Below are 16,746 nucleotides of genomic sequence, written 5' to 3' on the forward strand. Positions count from 1 at the left end.
ATTTTGTTGCCTTTTTTGACATGTCAGCTGTGCACCTTTAATTTGATCTTTTCTTATCCACACAAAAATATCCATCTTTCTCGTGTTTTCTTTTTAGGTGGTTCCTATTTCATTTAGCTATTCTAAAATTATTATTATTTCCTTTCGTTCTATTTTATATGAGTTAGTCTGACTTAACACGAAATTTAAGAAAGAAATTTGTAAATATATTTGTGTGACTGTAAATCATTTCATTAAGGGTAAAATATACATTTTAGATATAGATTATTACTTAATATTGTGTCTTTTTTTGACTGACTAAAAGGAAAAGTAAGTCATATAAATTGAAACAAAGGAAACAATATGTAGTCTTTCTTGACAGGCGAGCTAGCAGTTTGCAATGGCGGAGCTAGAAATTTCACGAAGGGAGTCCAAAAAAAATGTTGAGCATTTAAGGCTCTTTCAATGCATCTAAAACCACTAGGCTACAACACCGATGTCCAAAATTTGTTATTTAATCACTTTGTATATTATTTTACTTATAAATATGGTATTATTTTCCGACGAATTGGACACCCTCACTATAAGGCCCCTGATAGTTTGCATGCGAATTTGATCGAATTTAGTATGTACTTAAATTTTTATAAAATTGAACAAATAAATATATTTATCCTATATGTACATGATAATCACGTAGTAGGTGTGTTTAGCGTTGTGCAAGTTGCTACTAATATGCAACAGTTTTAGAATATTCAGACAAGAAAATGAAATATATATATATTTTTTAAAAAGGGTTAAATTATGCGGCTGAATTTTCTTTTAACTGTAGAGATGACACGTGGCTGATTCATCTAGCACTATTTCTATTGGTTTCTTCTTTCTTAATTATTATAAAAACTGGTCCCAAATGCAATTGAATCTCAATTCCTCTTTGTACAATTTCTTCAAATTTTTAGCTCTAAATCCTTCATTTTACCAAATTACTTGAAATTCCCTTGTGCTGATTGTCAAGAATTTGTTTGTCTGACAAAAGGCCCAATTTTTCTAGTTATATCATTAATTTCAGATTCAAAGGAAAATTATGGAGGTTTCAGTGATGGGAAGTTCTCAGGTGAATTTGGGTAGGAATGATTTGGTATGTAAAGAAGTTGGAAATTGTTGTTTTACAAAGAGTTTCAATTCAAACATTTCCTCCTCTTCTTCTTCTTTGAAAAGTTCAAAATTGTGTATAAAATTGCGTTCCAAGTCTTTGAATAGATTTAGTTTGAAAGCATCTTCTTGTTCACAACCTGAACCACTCATATCGAAGAATAACAGAGAAACTAAGACGGTAAGTTACCACATCTTCGTGTTTTTATTATTTATTTTGTTTTGAAATCATGTTGTTGTTTTTTTTATTTAGAATTTGGGGGTTTATATCTATTAATTGTGAAAAAAAAAAAACGGATTAGCATTCACAAATTATTCCCCTGATATGTAGGATAGGAGGGGAAGTAGGAAGTAAAAATGATGTTTTTGGTTGAAATCCTTAGTGGTACAAATATTTGGAATAATATTGATATGTTGTTATTGTTGAGCCGAGTTAGATCGGAAACAATCTCCCTACCTCTTAGATGGTAAGGGTAAGGTCCGGATAGATCCGACTCCACTTGTGGGATTACACTGTTGTAATATTGGTATGTTATTGTTATTACCATTCTAATCATGCAACTTGAGCTTATGTTGTTTCCTTAAGTCAATTCTGGAGTATTTTGTTATATACCATGATGTGCGCACTGTTTGCATTTATATTAGAACTTTAGATAACTCTGCGAATGATCCTTTGAGTTCAAATGTCCTTAATAGTTCAATGATTAGGAATATCAATGAGAAGTTGGATTAATACCGGCATGATTGGTTATTGTATGCTAAAATTGGTTATGTTAATTGTGATTTGATTATCATAGTACTAGCTAGATTCATATGTGTTTGATATTCTTTTAATTTTGAAAATTTCATGATGCACTTTAAGGGAGTGTGCGCTTCATTTCTCACTTTTTGCGTTATTAAAACGTTGTTCTATTGCTCTATTGACATGTCTTGCTCTATTGGAAATTTTCTTGCAGACTGATGGTGGTGTGAAACTATTTGTTGGGTTGCCACTTGATACTGTTTCAAGTGCTAATACAATAAACCATGCTAGAGCAATTGCAGTTGGATTAAAAGCATTGAAGTTACTAGGTGTAGATGGCATAGAACTCCCAGTCTGGTGGGGAGTTGTTGAGAAGGAAACCAGGGGAAAGTATGACTGGACAGGCTACCTTGCACTTGCTGAAATCATCCAAAAGTTGGGACTTAAGCTTCATGTGTCACTTTGCTTCCATGCATCAGAGGAAGCTAAAATTCAACTCCCAGAATGGGTTTCTCAGATTGGTGAATCTGATCCTAGTATCTTCTTTAAGGACCAATCAGGACAACACTATAAAGATTCTCTTTCGTTTGCTGCTACTGATGTTCCTGTCCTTGATGGAAAGACTCCGGTTCAAGTCTACAAAGAGTTCTGTGAGAGCTTCAAGACTGCATTTTCACCGTTCATGGGCTCCACAATCACGGTATGAATTGTTTAGTTTAACTTTCAACTTTCAAGCCTTTTGGGCATTCTGGTTGCATTGGATTTAACTTTATATACACTGGTTGTAAAGTATTTTGGCACCAATCTAATCTAATGGTAGTTATCTTTCAATGTATAAAGTTAAACTCATTAGTACATTGTGTCATCTTTCAGGGCATTTCTGTTGGTCTAGGACCAGAAGGCGAGCTTCGCTATCCTTCTCATCACAATCCATCCAAAATGAACAATCATCAAGGAGCTGGTGAGTTTCAGTGTTATGATAAATACATGATGAGTTCTCTCAAACAGTATGCCGAAAGCAACGGTAATCCTCTGTGGGGATTGGGTGGTCCGCACGATGCCCCTGGTTATGATCAACCACCCATGACAAGCTCCTTCTTCAAGGAGAATGAAGGATCTTGGGAGACAACTTATGGTAACTTTTTCCTTTCTTGGTACTCGGAGCAGCTCATTTCACATGGAAGCCGACTTCTTTCGCTTGCTTCTGAAACATTCCATGACGTTCCAATCTCCATTTGTGGCAAAGTTCCCCTTGTGCATTCTTGGTATAAAACCCGATCCCATCCTAGCGAGCTAACAGCCGGTTTCTATAACACAGCCAACAGAGATGGTTATGTAGAAGTCGTTGAGATGTTTGCAAAGCATTCGTGCCAAATTATCTTGCCTGGGATGGATCTCTCGGACAATCTCCAGCCAAACAAATCTCTCTCGAGCCCAGAGTTGTTGGTTGCTCAAATTACATCATGTTGCAGAAAGCACGGAGTGGAAATGTTGGGGCAAAACTCAATGGTTGCAAATGCACCAAATGGTTTCGAACAGATAAAGAAGAAGTTGTCAAGTGAAAAGGAAATGAGCTTGTTCACATATCAAAGAATGGGTGCTGACTTCTTTTCTCCTGAACATTTCCCTGCATTCACTCAATTCGTTCGGAGCCTTAATCAACCAGAACTGGATTCGGATGATCAACCAACGAAACAAGAAGAACGTGTTGCCAGTAATCATCTCCAGATGCAAGCAGCTTAGATTCAAATTCTATGTACATATTGGTAATCATCTTAGAAACCGTAATTTCCCTATAGTAATGAATAGGTAGTAGCTGAAAGTTGCAATCATTCAGTTTTTCTGTTATATATTATATATATGTATTGTTATAGTATGAGAAAGTTTGTTGGCTTGAATTTTGAAGATAGCTTTCAAATATATTTGTTCTTTGGTTGCATTTCTTTCGCCTTTTTGAGTAACTTGCAATTCTCTTCTCTTAGTTGAACATTGCATGTATGGAACCAACAACTCTCCCGCTCCCAGCCCCGGCCCCTCTCACTATTTTAAGCTGTATGGATCAATTTGTGCACACCTCGATAATTTTACTAGATATTTCAACTTCCTTAGTTTTCACGCACTTCATTGGTCGATATCTATACGATGTTATAGTTAATATCGTTGATCCATTAATTGAACACAAGTTTAAAGTTCATTGAATAAATGCAATCAGTGTATCCTTTTTTTCACAAGTTTTGGTGTAAAGCTTTTTCTATTGTCCACAATTTGGAGTATTGATAGAACACATAATTAGTGTGAAATAGAATTTCTTGAAATCATGTTGTATATTTTAAAATGAATTGCTTTCCAACAAACTTTGTCATGTACTCAAAAAGGAACAATTACATATCTTATCATCTTTGATTTTTCTTACATATAAAGACAAAGAGTATGGGTCCATGTTTTCCATAACACAACTCCACGAAGCAAGAAACTCATACATCTGGTTGAACTACCACGACTTCTTTGGATAAAAGAAGACTAGCTTTTAGAGTGGATTTCTTTCCTAAACTAAAAAATTTACTTACCTTAAGCCAGTATCATTTCGCTTAAGCCGGAAACTCCTGTTTACCTTATGATAGGTATTCTTTCTTATAGCTATCATCGAAAAAGCGGAAGACTTTTCTTTGTCTCGTCCACACCTAGGAAAGAAAAGATCAGATAAAGTGAGATATTTCAGAATTATGTTTGCGATTAAAATTATAATTTATTTGCTATATCGGCTCTATCCTTAACTATAAATTTAGTCTCAAACTTAATCCTGAATATCACACATTATCCTATCCAACTTGATATTATTTTATCCTCCCTCCTAGATGGGATAATTTAATTCAAGGATTATAATTCTTGAATAATTTAGTCCGCGATTCAAATGGGCCCGGTAGAAACAAGAAAGTCGGTTTAAGTGGCAGCGGCCACCGGCCATAACATATATAGTATCATAAATAATTGAATGAAAATCCTTGAAAACTTGGAAACATCATACATTTGGCAACATATAACGTGTCTACTTATCTATTGCTTATTCAAATAATATCAACGCTAGAAGAAAACCAATTGTATCATATGTGTTCGGATTCTTCAAAATGTCAACAAATGCATATTGAATTCTTTAAAATTAGTGTATTTTAAAGAATTTGACACGAATATGACATGACATTAAAAATGAAGAGTCTGCACAACTAAACTGTAATAGATATCAATACAAATTTCTAGGCTGATGTTTGATTTTAGATCCTCACAATCATATCATACAATTACTAATATTTGAGTAGGTAAATATTTCTCATTTCAATTATATCTTCTTATATAAAATAATAGTTTTAAGTAAAGCATCTTGATGTATAATACAAAGTACTTTCGTTACGTAACTTAATAAATGAATCTTGATGTTTATTTCAAAGTTCTAACATATTACATACTTTTAATATTTAAGAAGTCTTTCTTTGTTACAAATTAGATTTTGTACTCTTTTTTCTTCTTCTATTACCTTCAATATTTTCTAAGCAAATATCAAATCAATTAAAATTCACCATTAATAGGCTAAGCCATTGAAGAACACAAGTTTTGATTTTTCATAGTATAGGGAAGTAAATAAAAATTCATTAAATATGTATAAACATATATAAAACTCGTAACTTCTTGTCTATGAGATTAAAGTAATTTGTTTAACTCAAGCCATGAAAATCTATAGCATGCATGAAGAAAGAAGCTAATCAATGATTTTTTTCAGTCATTGCGCGGTAGCTTGTACTCGGGAAGAGGGGGAAATAATAGGAAAAGTTTTTGTTCTACCTCCTAATTTTTATAAAATGAGTGAATATTTTCTTGTGGATCAAATATAAATAGACTGATATTATTTCTTCAAATCATGTTATATGATTTAAATTGAATTGCTTTCAAACTTTGTCAATTGTCATGTACAAATTACAGAAATCACATACATTTAAGGCAAAATTACAATCTATCCATTAAAAGTTTATAATTACAGAAAACCCTCAAACGGATACAATAATATAAGCGCTGATACATTAATCTGATGCGCGAGATACATTAATCGTTAAGTAAGATACATTACATTTTATAAATGATACACTAATCTGATGCGCAAGATACAATAATATAAGCGCTGATACATTAATCTGATGCACGAGATACACTAATCTGATGCGCGAAAATGAGGGATTTTAGAAATTTGTAAAACTTATAGGGGATAATGATAATAAGTAAACTAAAAGGTGGATTTCTGTAATTTTTCCTTTTTTTTTTCCTTACATAAATGATAGGGAAAATTGTATATAATAGCAAACTATTAATTCAAATTAAATGCTATAAATATAGTTTGATTTAATTGTACCTCATAGCAAACTGTTGCTATTTCACCTCTCTCCTGGTGAATCTCGCTCGCCACTCTCGTCCTCTCCCTCGCCTCTCTCGTTTTTTATACAAACGCAAGTGTATAAAGTGCGTTTGTGTTTGTATAAAGCACGAGAAAATTGTATATATACATATATTTTCGTTCCCCTCTCCCAAATCTCGCTCGCCACTCTCCCAGATCTCGCTCTCTCACTCGCCTCTCTCACTTTATACAAAAACCGCACATTGTATAAAATGCGTTTGTGTTTGTATAAAGCGAGAGAAAATTGTATATATACATATATTTTCGTTCCCCTCTCTCCCCTCTCCTAGATCTCGCTCGCCACTCTCTCAGATCTCGCTCTCTCACTCGCCTCTCTCACTTTATACAAAAGCGCAAATGTATAAAATGCGTGAAAATTGTATATATACATATATTTTTGTTTCCTTCTCTCCCCTCTCCCAGATCTCGCTCGCCACTCTCTCAGATCTCGCTCGCTCACTCGCCTCTCTCACTTTATACAATTGATCTTTTTGTATATGTATACCAAAACAGATTATACAATTGCTTTCTTTTGTATATGTATAGCGAAATATACATATTTATGTTTGTTATGGAGCGCAATTATGCAAATTTTGCTATAGCATACAAATATGAATTTTGTGTTTGCTCTATGTGAAAGTTGCTCTAAGTGATACGTCTCCCCCTAATAAAGACTCAAGTTTGGGCCCAAGTTTTTAATAACACAACCCCACCAAGCAAGAAACGATCATACGATATTTTCTCAATTGGTAATTTTTTTTTAAAAAAAATTGTGTTAAAAAGAAAAATATCAAACTTTTATATTTTAGAATAATTTTATGATTTTGATTTATCTCTTTAATAAAATTATTTCTAAACACACGGCACCACGTAAATTAAAATGGAAGAAGTAATATTGTAAAGGGTCTCCTTTAATTTATTTTAACGATACATACAATAAACGTAAATTTAAGTGACTCTAGATATCGATAATATGTGTGTATATATAGTAGGACAAACGAGAAAGCTTGAAAATATGGAAGATCTCACATGTGGCAACGTATAGCATGTCTACTTATCTATTTTGCTTAATTATTCAAATGCCAACGATATAATGCTTCTTGAAAATCAATTACAGTAAGATTCAATGAATATCGATTCAAATTTTTGTGATGATGTTTGATTTTAGATCCTCACAATCATATCGTACTATTAATATTATATTTTAGTTGGTTAATTATTCACATTTTGACTATATCTTTTTAATAGTTTTATTGAGAAGTATTGAGAATATGTATGAGCTCGGCGTAAATTGTTAGTTTCGTCGACAACCTTAAAAGTACCTCTCTACTTAACTAACTAACTTAGATACAATTTCGATCTGCCACATGACATAGCAAGTGGTTTCAAACTCTTATAGAAGCATGTGACTATTAAATAAAGGGAAAAAGGACAAATATACCCCCGAACTATCGTAAATGGTATGCAAATACCCTCCGTCATACTTTTGGGACATTGGTGCCCCTGCCGTCCAAAAACTAGAGCATATATACCCTTTATACTAACGGAAATACATGTGTCAATCTTATCCACCGATCTGACATTTATCGGCAGATAAGATTGCGCCACGTGTCCCTATTTAGTCTTCCGTTAGAATGAAGGACATATATACTCTAGTTTTTGGACGGCAGGGGCACCAATGTCTCAAAAATATGACGGAGGATATCTGCATACCATTTACGATAGTTCAAAAGTATATTTGTCCTTTTAAAATAAAAAGTCAAGAGAAGTGTTAATGAAAATATCTCTAAAATTGGTGAGAATTTAGGAATGTATTTCATTCATATTGCAAGATTAGAACCTCCAAGGTGTATTTAAATTCAATTAATTATGTAAAGGGGTGCTTTTAAAGTTGTTAATAGTTCGAAAATGAAACTAATAATTCACGCCGATTTGCGCCTACAACATACAATGTTAAAAATTGACATCCATGTTTTCAAGCAGAAAATTATGATAAACACTAATATCATAATATTTCAAAGGCAAGAGCAGCATTAAAGTTTTTTCAAAGAAAAAGGTGATTTAAGTAAATTATATACACAGAAAAACAAAATGTACAAAATATGTCTAAAGAGGATCATAATATATTTTTTTTTTCTTTCTAATCTTTAGCTGCAACAACATTCTTTTGGTTCTTTAGTTTCTGTATCCTCCTTTTTGGTGTGGTCCTTGAGAAAACATACAAGAAATAATGATTATCAACTTTGGCATTTTATTCTGCATTTGCACCATTCTTGTGCTTCACATTCAAACACTGGAATTATTGCACTTCCAAGCAACCACGCCGCGGCCGCTAGCACTGTTGAACAAATGCAAACATGAAATTTAGAAACCAGAAGAACATATTGAAGGTAACAACAACTTGGTACAACAACACATTCTTTGACATGCTATGATACTTGAATTTCTAAAACAACAGTGTACCATATGTGTAAACCTTTTTTATCTCTTTGATTATGTGTTATAAACCACCGAAGTCCAGCAACATCAAACATCTTCTTCCCTTTATGTAAAGATTGAATGCAAGCTTAAAAGAGAACGTTACGCCACAATTACTGTGAATTCCTTTTGGTAATTAACTAATTGCATGACCAGCTCAAAGAGTTAACAAAGCATCAAGTACAATATTCTTATGAAGAAACGATACTCGAAGACAACTAAAAACAAGATTTTAAGATAAAAGGACAAAGGTGTAGAGTGAACTGATAAAAGTTCCCTCCGTGACTGTTTTAACACGATTGACATGTAATTAAGACCTTGTTATCTTGATAATTATGAAAAGACTTGTAAAAATGCTGGATTGTGAATTTGAACTTCTGCAAGGTAAGAGGTAGAGCCAAACCTCAAAGACAAGTCATTCACAAGCAATTTTAGTGTCAAAGCTGCTAAGGCATATGGCGAATGCCTGGAATGCTGATAGTGGGTAGCGGTAATCCATTGTAAACATGTCCTTCCCTACTTTACCGAACTGCAAAATAACCTTCTCATGTTCTGGTCCAGCCGCACCATTCTCTGGAGAAGCCACCAACTGAAAGTTCTTCACCGAGGCGACGGTTACCCGACCATGAAAATTCAAACACCAGCATTGGAGCTGCTCATGCCATCTGGGAGCCTTATTTTTCAGAACCAGTGAACCTTCTCTTTGAGTTTCTATAGGCCCAGACAAAGACTTCTCCAAGCGACTTGATTTGGATCGAAGAAATCGCATTGGAAGAGAGGAACCACTATTGTCCATTGGGAAATCAACCTGTGTGGGAGCTCTACCTCCAGGTTTAATGGCAGAAGCTGGGATAGCATCCATCACACAATGCATTCTTCTTGGCCCCCTGCTAGTTACATAAGATGATTGACCTATCATTATCCACTGTCTAATACTTACCAATGTGTTACCATTAGACATTAGTATCATTACTAGAAGAGCTCTTCTATATTTTTCGAAAAAGAGAATTCATGTATCAAGAAAAATTTAGTCCTCCAAACTTTTGCAAGAAAAGTAAAGCCTCACCTGGCTCCAAGTACATTCAACTCGTATGAAATATGAGCAACTTCATAGTTTCCAGCTGGCACTCTAGGATTCATTTGTTTTGAGCCCACAAGCCTAGTGGAACGGCTCTTCACCAGCTTGGCTCCAGCGTAAGGAAGAATAGAATCGTATGCAGTAAACTTGGTTCCAAGGAAATTTGATCTAGCCAAACAAGAAAGAGACTCTTTAAACACAATCTAAGCTTTACTACTCACCCCGTCAATAATAAGCAAGCCATACCTTAATTTCCCGATACAAGTGCCACCTCCCTTTGACATTTCATTTGCATCTAGTGATATAGTGTAGTCAGTGCAGGTGGCCTTCCTGTACTTCCGAGCAGCAAGAAGAAACTTGCCATCATCAGCCAATGCTGCCACAATAAACAGATAAATTAAAAGTGTAAGATGATTCCAAACTTGAGGATGCATTGAAACTTCACATAACAGCACACTTCCCTCCACACAACCCCTCGTTTAAAAAGATAAAATGAAGGCCTGGATTCTCAAACAGTAACAAATGCTCACCTTGAGTCAAACTAAGGTATAGATGATATGTCTGTGTTGTCTGGTTTCTCTTTATAAAGCACTGAAGAAGTGTGTCTCGTGGACCAGGCTGCAAAAATAGGGAATACTACTAAGAATACATGAAACGAAGATAAGTAATGAACTTCATAATGGATATGTAACTTCCTATGAGGAACTTCACAATTTTTTACTGTTTTCTTATTTTTCACTCATGGAAGGGATGACTGACCATCTTAGTTCAAAACTTACTCAGCAATAAGACAGTATAATTCATATCCAGGGATCCGAAAACAATCTGATTTGCAAAACAACAAAACTTGGAAGAGTTGTTTGAAAAGGAAAAAAAAAAAGAGTAATTAGGCATATTATCAGCAAGAAGACAGAATAGATGCCACCAAAAATATGGAAAATGAACCAAAGAGTGGCTTAGTGCCTAACATATATCATTTCAATGTTTTCCACATCCTCAATTCAAGCTCAACTTAAGCAAAAGCCAATCTTGAACTTCAATTCAATCTCAACTTAAGCCAAAGCTAATCTTGAACTTCAATTTAAGCCAAAGAAACAAGAAGTTATAAAACACAACCACTTAAATAAACAAGAAAACTCCAAATCAAATCAACACCATAAGCAACAAATTAAGTACTTGTAAAGTGATACCACCTCAAATCCTGAATGCAAATCCCAAAGAAAAACAGCAGAACTAACAATTGGAAGAGGGGAATCTTTCTTTACCTGCTTGACAGAAATTGGGAAAGTTAACTTGCCAGAAACTTCAGGAGTCTTCACCAACTCCTTCATAATCTCCCTCCAGCTCCTACACACTCCAGAACAAGCTACAACACTTTTCCTCAAAGGCCATTTAGATTCTGTATCTTCAATCCTCATAAGAACCTCTCTCAATAACTCTAAAGGCAAATTAGCCCAACAGCTCTCCACAAGCCCTTCATCAATCCCCTCTGTTTCCTCCGCCACAGCCACCACTGAACTCTGGCGACACCTTGACTTTGACCCATAACCCCACTTCATCTCACAACCCAAAAAATGCTAAAGATTTGATTTCTCAAAACAATGCTTATAAACTCAAACCAAAACAGACCCACCTCACAGAATTTCATAAAAATCACACCCACAACCCAAAATGCACCTCAAATCCAGATCTGAAATCCATAATCCCCCTAAACACCAAAAAGATTGAATCTTTAACATTCTTTCATGTCTAAACTCAACACCCAATGCATTAAAACCAAACTGAGATAACAAGAAGTTGATTATTCAAATGAGATCAAGAAGCATAAATAATAGAGAAAGTGAAGATAAAGATTGTTATGGAGGATAAAAAAAGGTGGTAACATGAAAGGTGAAAATGGAAAAAATATTTGAAGATGTGTAAAGAGAATATGAAAAGGATAAATAGTGATGAAAAGGAATAGCTATGGAAAGAGAGTGCTAGCTAGTACTAGTAACTAGTAATGAATGGATAAGTGAATCATTGAGTTAAGGGGCCTACCCCATCTTCCTATTATTACTTTACTAGAGTATTTAATAAGTCACCAGGCGGATTCAGAAATTTTATCAAGAATGTCTAAGAATAATGATGTGTGACTGTTAAAATATAACAAAACATACTGTGCTATTAGGGTTTAAACCTGCAATTTCTTCATTCAAATGAATACTCATTATCATTTACTAAAAATAGTTACTCCCTTCGTTCATTTTTAGTTGTCATCTTACACTTTTCGAAAGTTAATTTGATTAATTTTCAAAATTAAATTAGATTACATTAATACGATATCTTAAATGAAAAAATTAGATATTTTAAAAACTATACGAAAAGTACTATAAATTGTAATTTTTTGCATATCAGTATGATGAAAAAATATTATCGTAAAATGTTAGTCAGAGTTCTTATAGTTTGACTTTAAAAAAATGAAACCATGACAATTAAAAGTGAACGGATGAAATATTATTTAAAATATTAATTCATTTATTATATTTTTTAAAAGTAAGTATTTCAAATTATTTTTTAATTGAAGTTTAATATTTAGTTAGCTTTTTTAAAATTCTTAGTAGTAATTGTTTCTTTAAGAATATAAATATATTAGTTATAAAGTGATGATATATAAATAGAGTAAATATTTAATTTAAAGATATTATATTTTAAGGAAAAAAATAAGGATATAATAATGAAAACTTCTTGTAATTAATATTTTTCTTAAAAGATATACAAAAGAAAAATAGAATGTATAATTTGAGATTAATGGATAATAAACAATTAATTTTCATTATAATCCGTACTCAGTAAATGGATAAAAAAAATTAATGTGTCGAAAAAAAGGCTAATTTCATTGTTACCTATACTCAGTAAATCGATAAAAAAAAAAATTAATGCGGCGAAAAAGAGGCCAATTTCATTGTTATCATATTCAATAAATGGATAAAAAAAATTAATGCAGTGAAAAAGAAGGTAATTATTATTAAATTGAGATCAAAGAAAATACAATGATGATTTAGTTAAATTATTAAAGGATGTGTAAAATGGATTGGGTGGAGTAGAAATTTTAAATAAACTAAATTAAAGTTGAAAAATAAATATTTATAAAATATTATAAGTTCTGAAGTTTGATAAACTAATTTAATTGGATTTTGACAACAATTATATTTTTATCACTACGAATATGATATTAAATTAACATTTTAAACCAACTGCCCGATTAAGTAGCATTTTATGTAAAATAGAATGTAAGAAGTCTAATTAATTAAGGACTATTATGATGGGGGATTTAGAGTATTTGAAGAAGTAATGTGATTATGAGTATGGTAGGCATATATAAGAGTTAAAGGAGGTTAGATGAGATTTTGATGGAAGTTTGAAAGAGCGCAAAAAAAGTAGGTATATAAAGCTAGTTGACTGAGTTGTTCAATATCATTTTTAAGATGATGAAGAGGTCTAAAGATTGGAGATGAGGTACAATGATTTTATTGTATATTAATAAGAGTGACAGTCATAATTATAAAATTATTACGACAGTAGTAGTATCAAGTTGTTAAGCCACACTATAAAGATTTTAAAAAAAAGTGATGAAAATGCAGGTGAGGAGGAATATGACTATTTTTCGAGAAACAATTTGAATTAAGGTCGAAACACTCATCTACATAAGTCATTTATTTATCTCGTAAGAAGACTGACTGAATACTCTTTATTCGACTTGAAAAAAATCCATGACAAAATTCTCAAGGTAGTTATGTGGAGATGCTTGAAGATCGGAAACGTATATATGTGACCTACATTAAGGTGATCAAGAATGTTTATGAGGTAGTCAAAACTTGGGTAAGGATCGTTGGAGGAGACTTATATTTGAGTGGAAGAATGTGGTCATTAGTTGTAGTAATTTTTGTGACCACCAACTCTTCATTTCACTCATTATTGATCCTACCTCTTTATTCTTGTAACCTATGTAACATATAGGTCATTCACTTATTCAATTTACTACCTATTATCTTCCTATTCATTGAAAGGAATAATTCATCACCTATAAATAGTGGTCTTCCTTTGTGTTGTAAATAACAAGAGATGTACAAGAAAATATAGAGTGAAAAAGATGAGTAGTATTGTATTGTGTTTATATTAAGATTAATATAGTGAAAGAGAGTTGAGATAAAGAAAATATTTTAAGTCTTCAACTATATTCACTATATAAAAAGAGAGCGAGATATCCGCGTCTCATTCTAAAGATTTATTTATTCATTTTATGTTCAACTATAATTTAATATAATTGTGGTATATTACACCAATAGTCCTTAATCTCTTTTTATTTGCCTTATAAGTGATGGATACGTTAACACGATAATTTCAAGGTGAAGTGTTATGGTTTATGTTATTTGCGGATGACATAGTTCTAATTGACGAGACTCATGGCGAAGTTAATGCCAAGCTTGAGGTTTGGAGATAGAGCATGAAGTCTAAAGGGTTCATGTTAAGCAGAATCAATACAAAGTATTTGGAATGCAAGTTCAGTGGTGTTACACATGCAGCTGATGTGGAAGTGATGCTTGATACATCTATCATCTAAAAGAGGGTCTACCTCTAAAAATAAGTGTAAGATCTATGTACACTCCTCTCTTGATTCCATTTTATGAGACTACTAAATATGTTATTGTGGTTGATTATGCGTTACAACCAATATTTTATTCCTACTTGAAACTATTTTTGAGTTTTGAAAAACTAGTTCTAATCTTTTTTTAAAAAAAAAAAATAAGAAAATTATTTCTCACAAAACTTAAATATTTTACTAGTGTTAAAGCATATGTAAACACAACTTAAGAACGGAGCAGAGTTCTATGACCGAGTCAAGTGGACATCCATCAATAATGAATTCATGATTTTATTGTAGCGATAAACCTCAAAGAACTTTTCAAATAAAATAGAATGAAAAGCAAAATAAAAGTAACAAAATTCACGAGATAACAATTAACAATAGTGAAAGACAAAAACTTTAGGTTTACGTAAAACTACTTATTAATTATCCATAAGAAGTTTTTCATCTTAATGTACAAATACTATACGCTAAAGTACTCTAAAAACATTATTTTAAAAAATTAAAATCTACCTACACAATTTAAACACTCCATTCATTTTTTTAGTGGTATATTGGTAATCAAGTAAAACAAAATAAATTAAATGTTGAAAATCAATTTTAGATAACGTTAACTTCTTTTTTTTCTTTGGTCAAAGATAACGTTAACTATTAACACATCAACTATAAGAAAAGTCTTTGTATAATTATGAATCATAAATAATATGGATATGACATTGATAATATATTGTGGCGTATATAACATTCTTAGATTTCAGATTAAAATCGTACCTACTATATTTGTTTTAATTAATTTATTTTTAATAAACATAAGTTAGTTCACTGAAAATTACACGCTACCTTATCTTAAAAATGCAGCCAACTCTTAATATTTATTATGTTTTAGTTTCTTAACAGCTAGACATATTATTTATATTTTCATACAACTTCTAAAAATAATTTTTGGAAAAAAAAATCATGTCTAAATTCATGTAGAAAATTAGTTGAGTAGGTCCTTATATTCTGGATTCCACCCTTTTCTTGTCACATGATAAATCATCCATCTCAATTCTCAAATAATGTTAGAGAAAAAATTAATTAAAAAAATAGTTTGCGAATGAGATATTTTATATTTACATAAGGTTTGAGAAAATGACATATTTCTAAGTTGTGACATCCATAATTGATTTAAATTTGTTTCCCATTTTTATATATCAAATGAAAACAATTTTACTTATTCAATATTTAAAAATATATTTTCATGACTTTTACTTGTCATTATCATATTTCTTTTCATGTTTTATCCTTATATCATTAATTATTTATTTCATTTTTCAAAATTTAAAATTATATAAATATTAATTCATATTCCTTTCTTTTTTTTATTTGACAAATTTTAACTTGACACACTTATTAGAAAAATAATTAATTATATAGTGAGTTTATTAGTCTACCCGTATTAATTGATAGAGTCTCAAATATATTTACTCACTACATTTTTCAAAGACATTAACTCAATATTAATAAACCGAGGATATAATAGGTAAAAAAATTATCCTTTAATTTTTTATTTGACATTTGAAAGAGAAATCAAATTAGAAAATATTTAACAAGTAAATAAACACAATAAAGTATGTAATTGTGATAGAATACTCATCTCATTACATTTCAAGACACATGCAAAATTCAAAATGAATAAATAAAAATGAACGAATGAAGTATTGTGAACAACTTTTCTTTCCTGTCACAAAAATCTGAATAAAAAATTCTATTATATTTTATTTTCTTATTTAATTAGACATACCTCTTAAAAATAATAAACAAAATAATTTATTACATCATGTTCTTAATTATTACATGGAGAAAATACATAATTACCCCATCAAATTTAGACCATTTTTTGAAGAAGACACCTTAGTTGGCAGAGGTCTTATTACTCCACGAAACCATTTAAATCAACAATAAATACGTCATTTTGACCCATTTTTACAGCAACTGTAATTTCACATTAGAAAAACGCGTAAAAGAGTAAAATTACAGCCCCAAACCAATGGAAAACTGACACATGACATTGTTAAACCAAAGTGAAAAGAAGCCCACATTTCTTCTTCCCCAAACCACCATTAATGGTTGTTGAGAGCTTTTCTCAACCGCAAAAGTTGGTTCTTTACTATGCGAAGCGATTTTTTTTATTGTATACTCATCAAGTTCTAGCAATCCATCTTAAGGCCTTTTATTAGAAAAATCTACTTAACAACGACATAATACTTGATCAA

The 16,746-nt window shown here is 31.8% G+C and overlaps 3 protein-coding genes across 5 annotated transcripts in view; 2 read left to right on the forward strand and 1 right to left on the reverse strand.

Annotated features, from left to right (window-relative positions):
* LOC125812167 (superoxide dismutase [Cu-Zn] 2) overlaps window positions 1-16,746 on the forward strand; it is a 128,442-nt gene that overhangs the window by 26,054 nt on the left and 85,642 nt on the right. The gene's annotated exons all lie outside the window — the stretch shown is intronic.
* On the forward strand, window positions 931-3,790 carry LOC125812172 (inactive beta-amylase 9). The gene is made up of 3 exons (XM_049491669.1): window positions 931-1,309; window positions 2,085-2,570; window positions 2,744-3,790. Exons 1-3 carry the CDS (start codon window positions 1,061-1,063, stop codon window positions 3,611-3,613), a joined length of 1,605 nt encoding a protein of 534 aa, XP_049347626.1. The 5' UTR covers window positions 931-1,060; the 3' UTR covers window positions 3,614-3,790.
* Window positions 8,366-11,759, reverse strand: LOC125812162 (tubby-like F-box protein 6). 3 transcript variants are annotated; one of them, XM_049491653.1, is made up of 6 exons: window positions 11,130-11,759; window positions 10,395-10,482; window positions 10,111-10,240; window positions 9,853-10,032; window positions 9,190-9,673; window positions 8,366-8,646 (listed from the first exon to the last, which is right to left on the reverse strand). In XM_049491653.1, exons 1-5 carry the CDS (start codon window positions 11,421-11,423, stop codon window positions 9,202-9,204), a joined length of 1,164 nt encoding a protein of 387 aa, XP_049347610.1. In that variant the 5' UTR covers window positions 11,424-11,759; the 3' UTR covers window positions 8,366-8,646; window positions 9,190-9,201. The 3 variants fall into 3 exon arrangements, with proteins under 3 accessions (XP_049347610.1, XP_049347609.1, XP_049347608.1); XM_049491652.1 differs by having other exon boundaries at window positions 8,366-8,640; window positions 9,190-9,676; XM_049491651.1 differs by having other exon boundaries at window positions 9,190-9,676.

Source organism: Solanum verrucosum, unplaced genomic scaffold (genome assembly GCF_900185275.1).
Source record: "Solanum verrucosum unplaced genomic scaffold, falcon-dt-bn FXZP01000115.1, whole genome shotgun sequence".
In the NCBI taxonomy this organism is placed as follows: domain Eukaryota; kingdom Viridiplantae; phylum Streptophyta; class Magnoliopsida; order Solanales; family Solanaceae; genus Solanum; species Solanum verrucosum.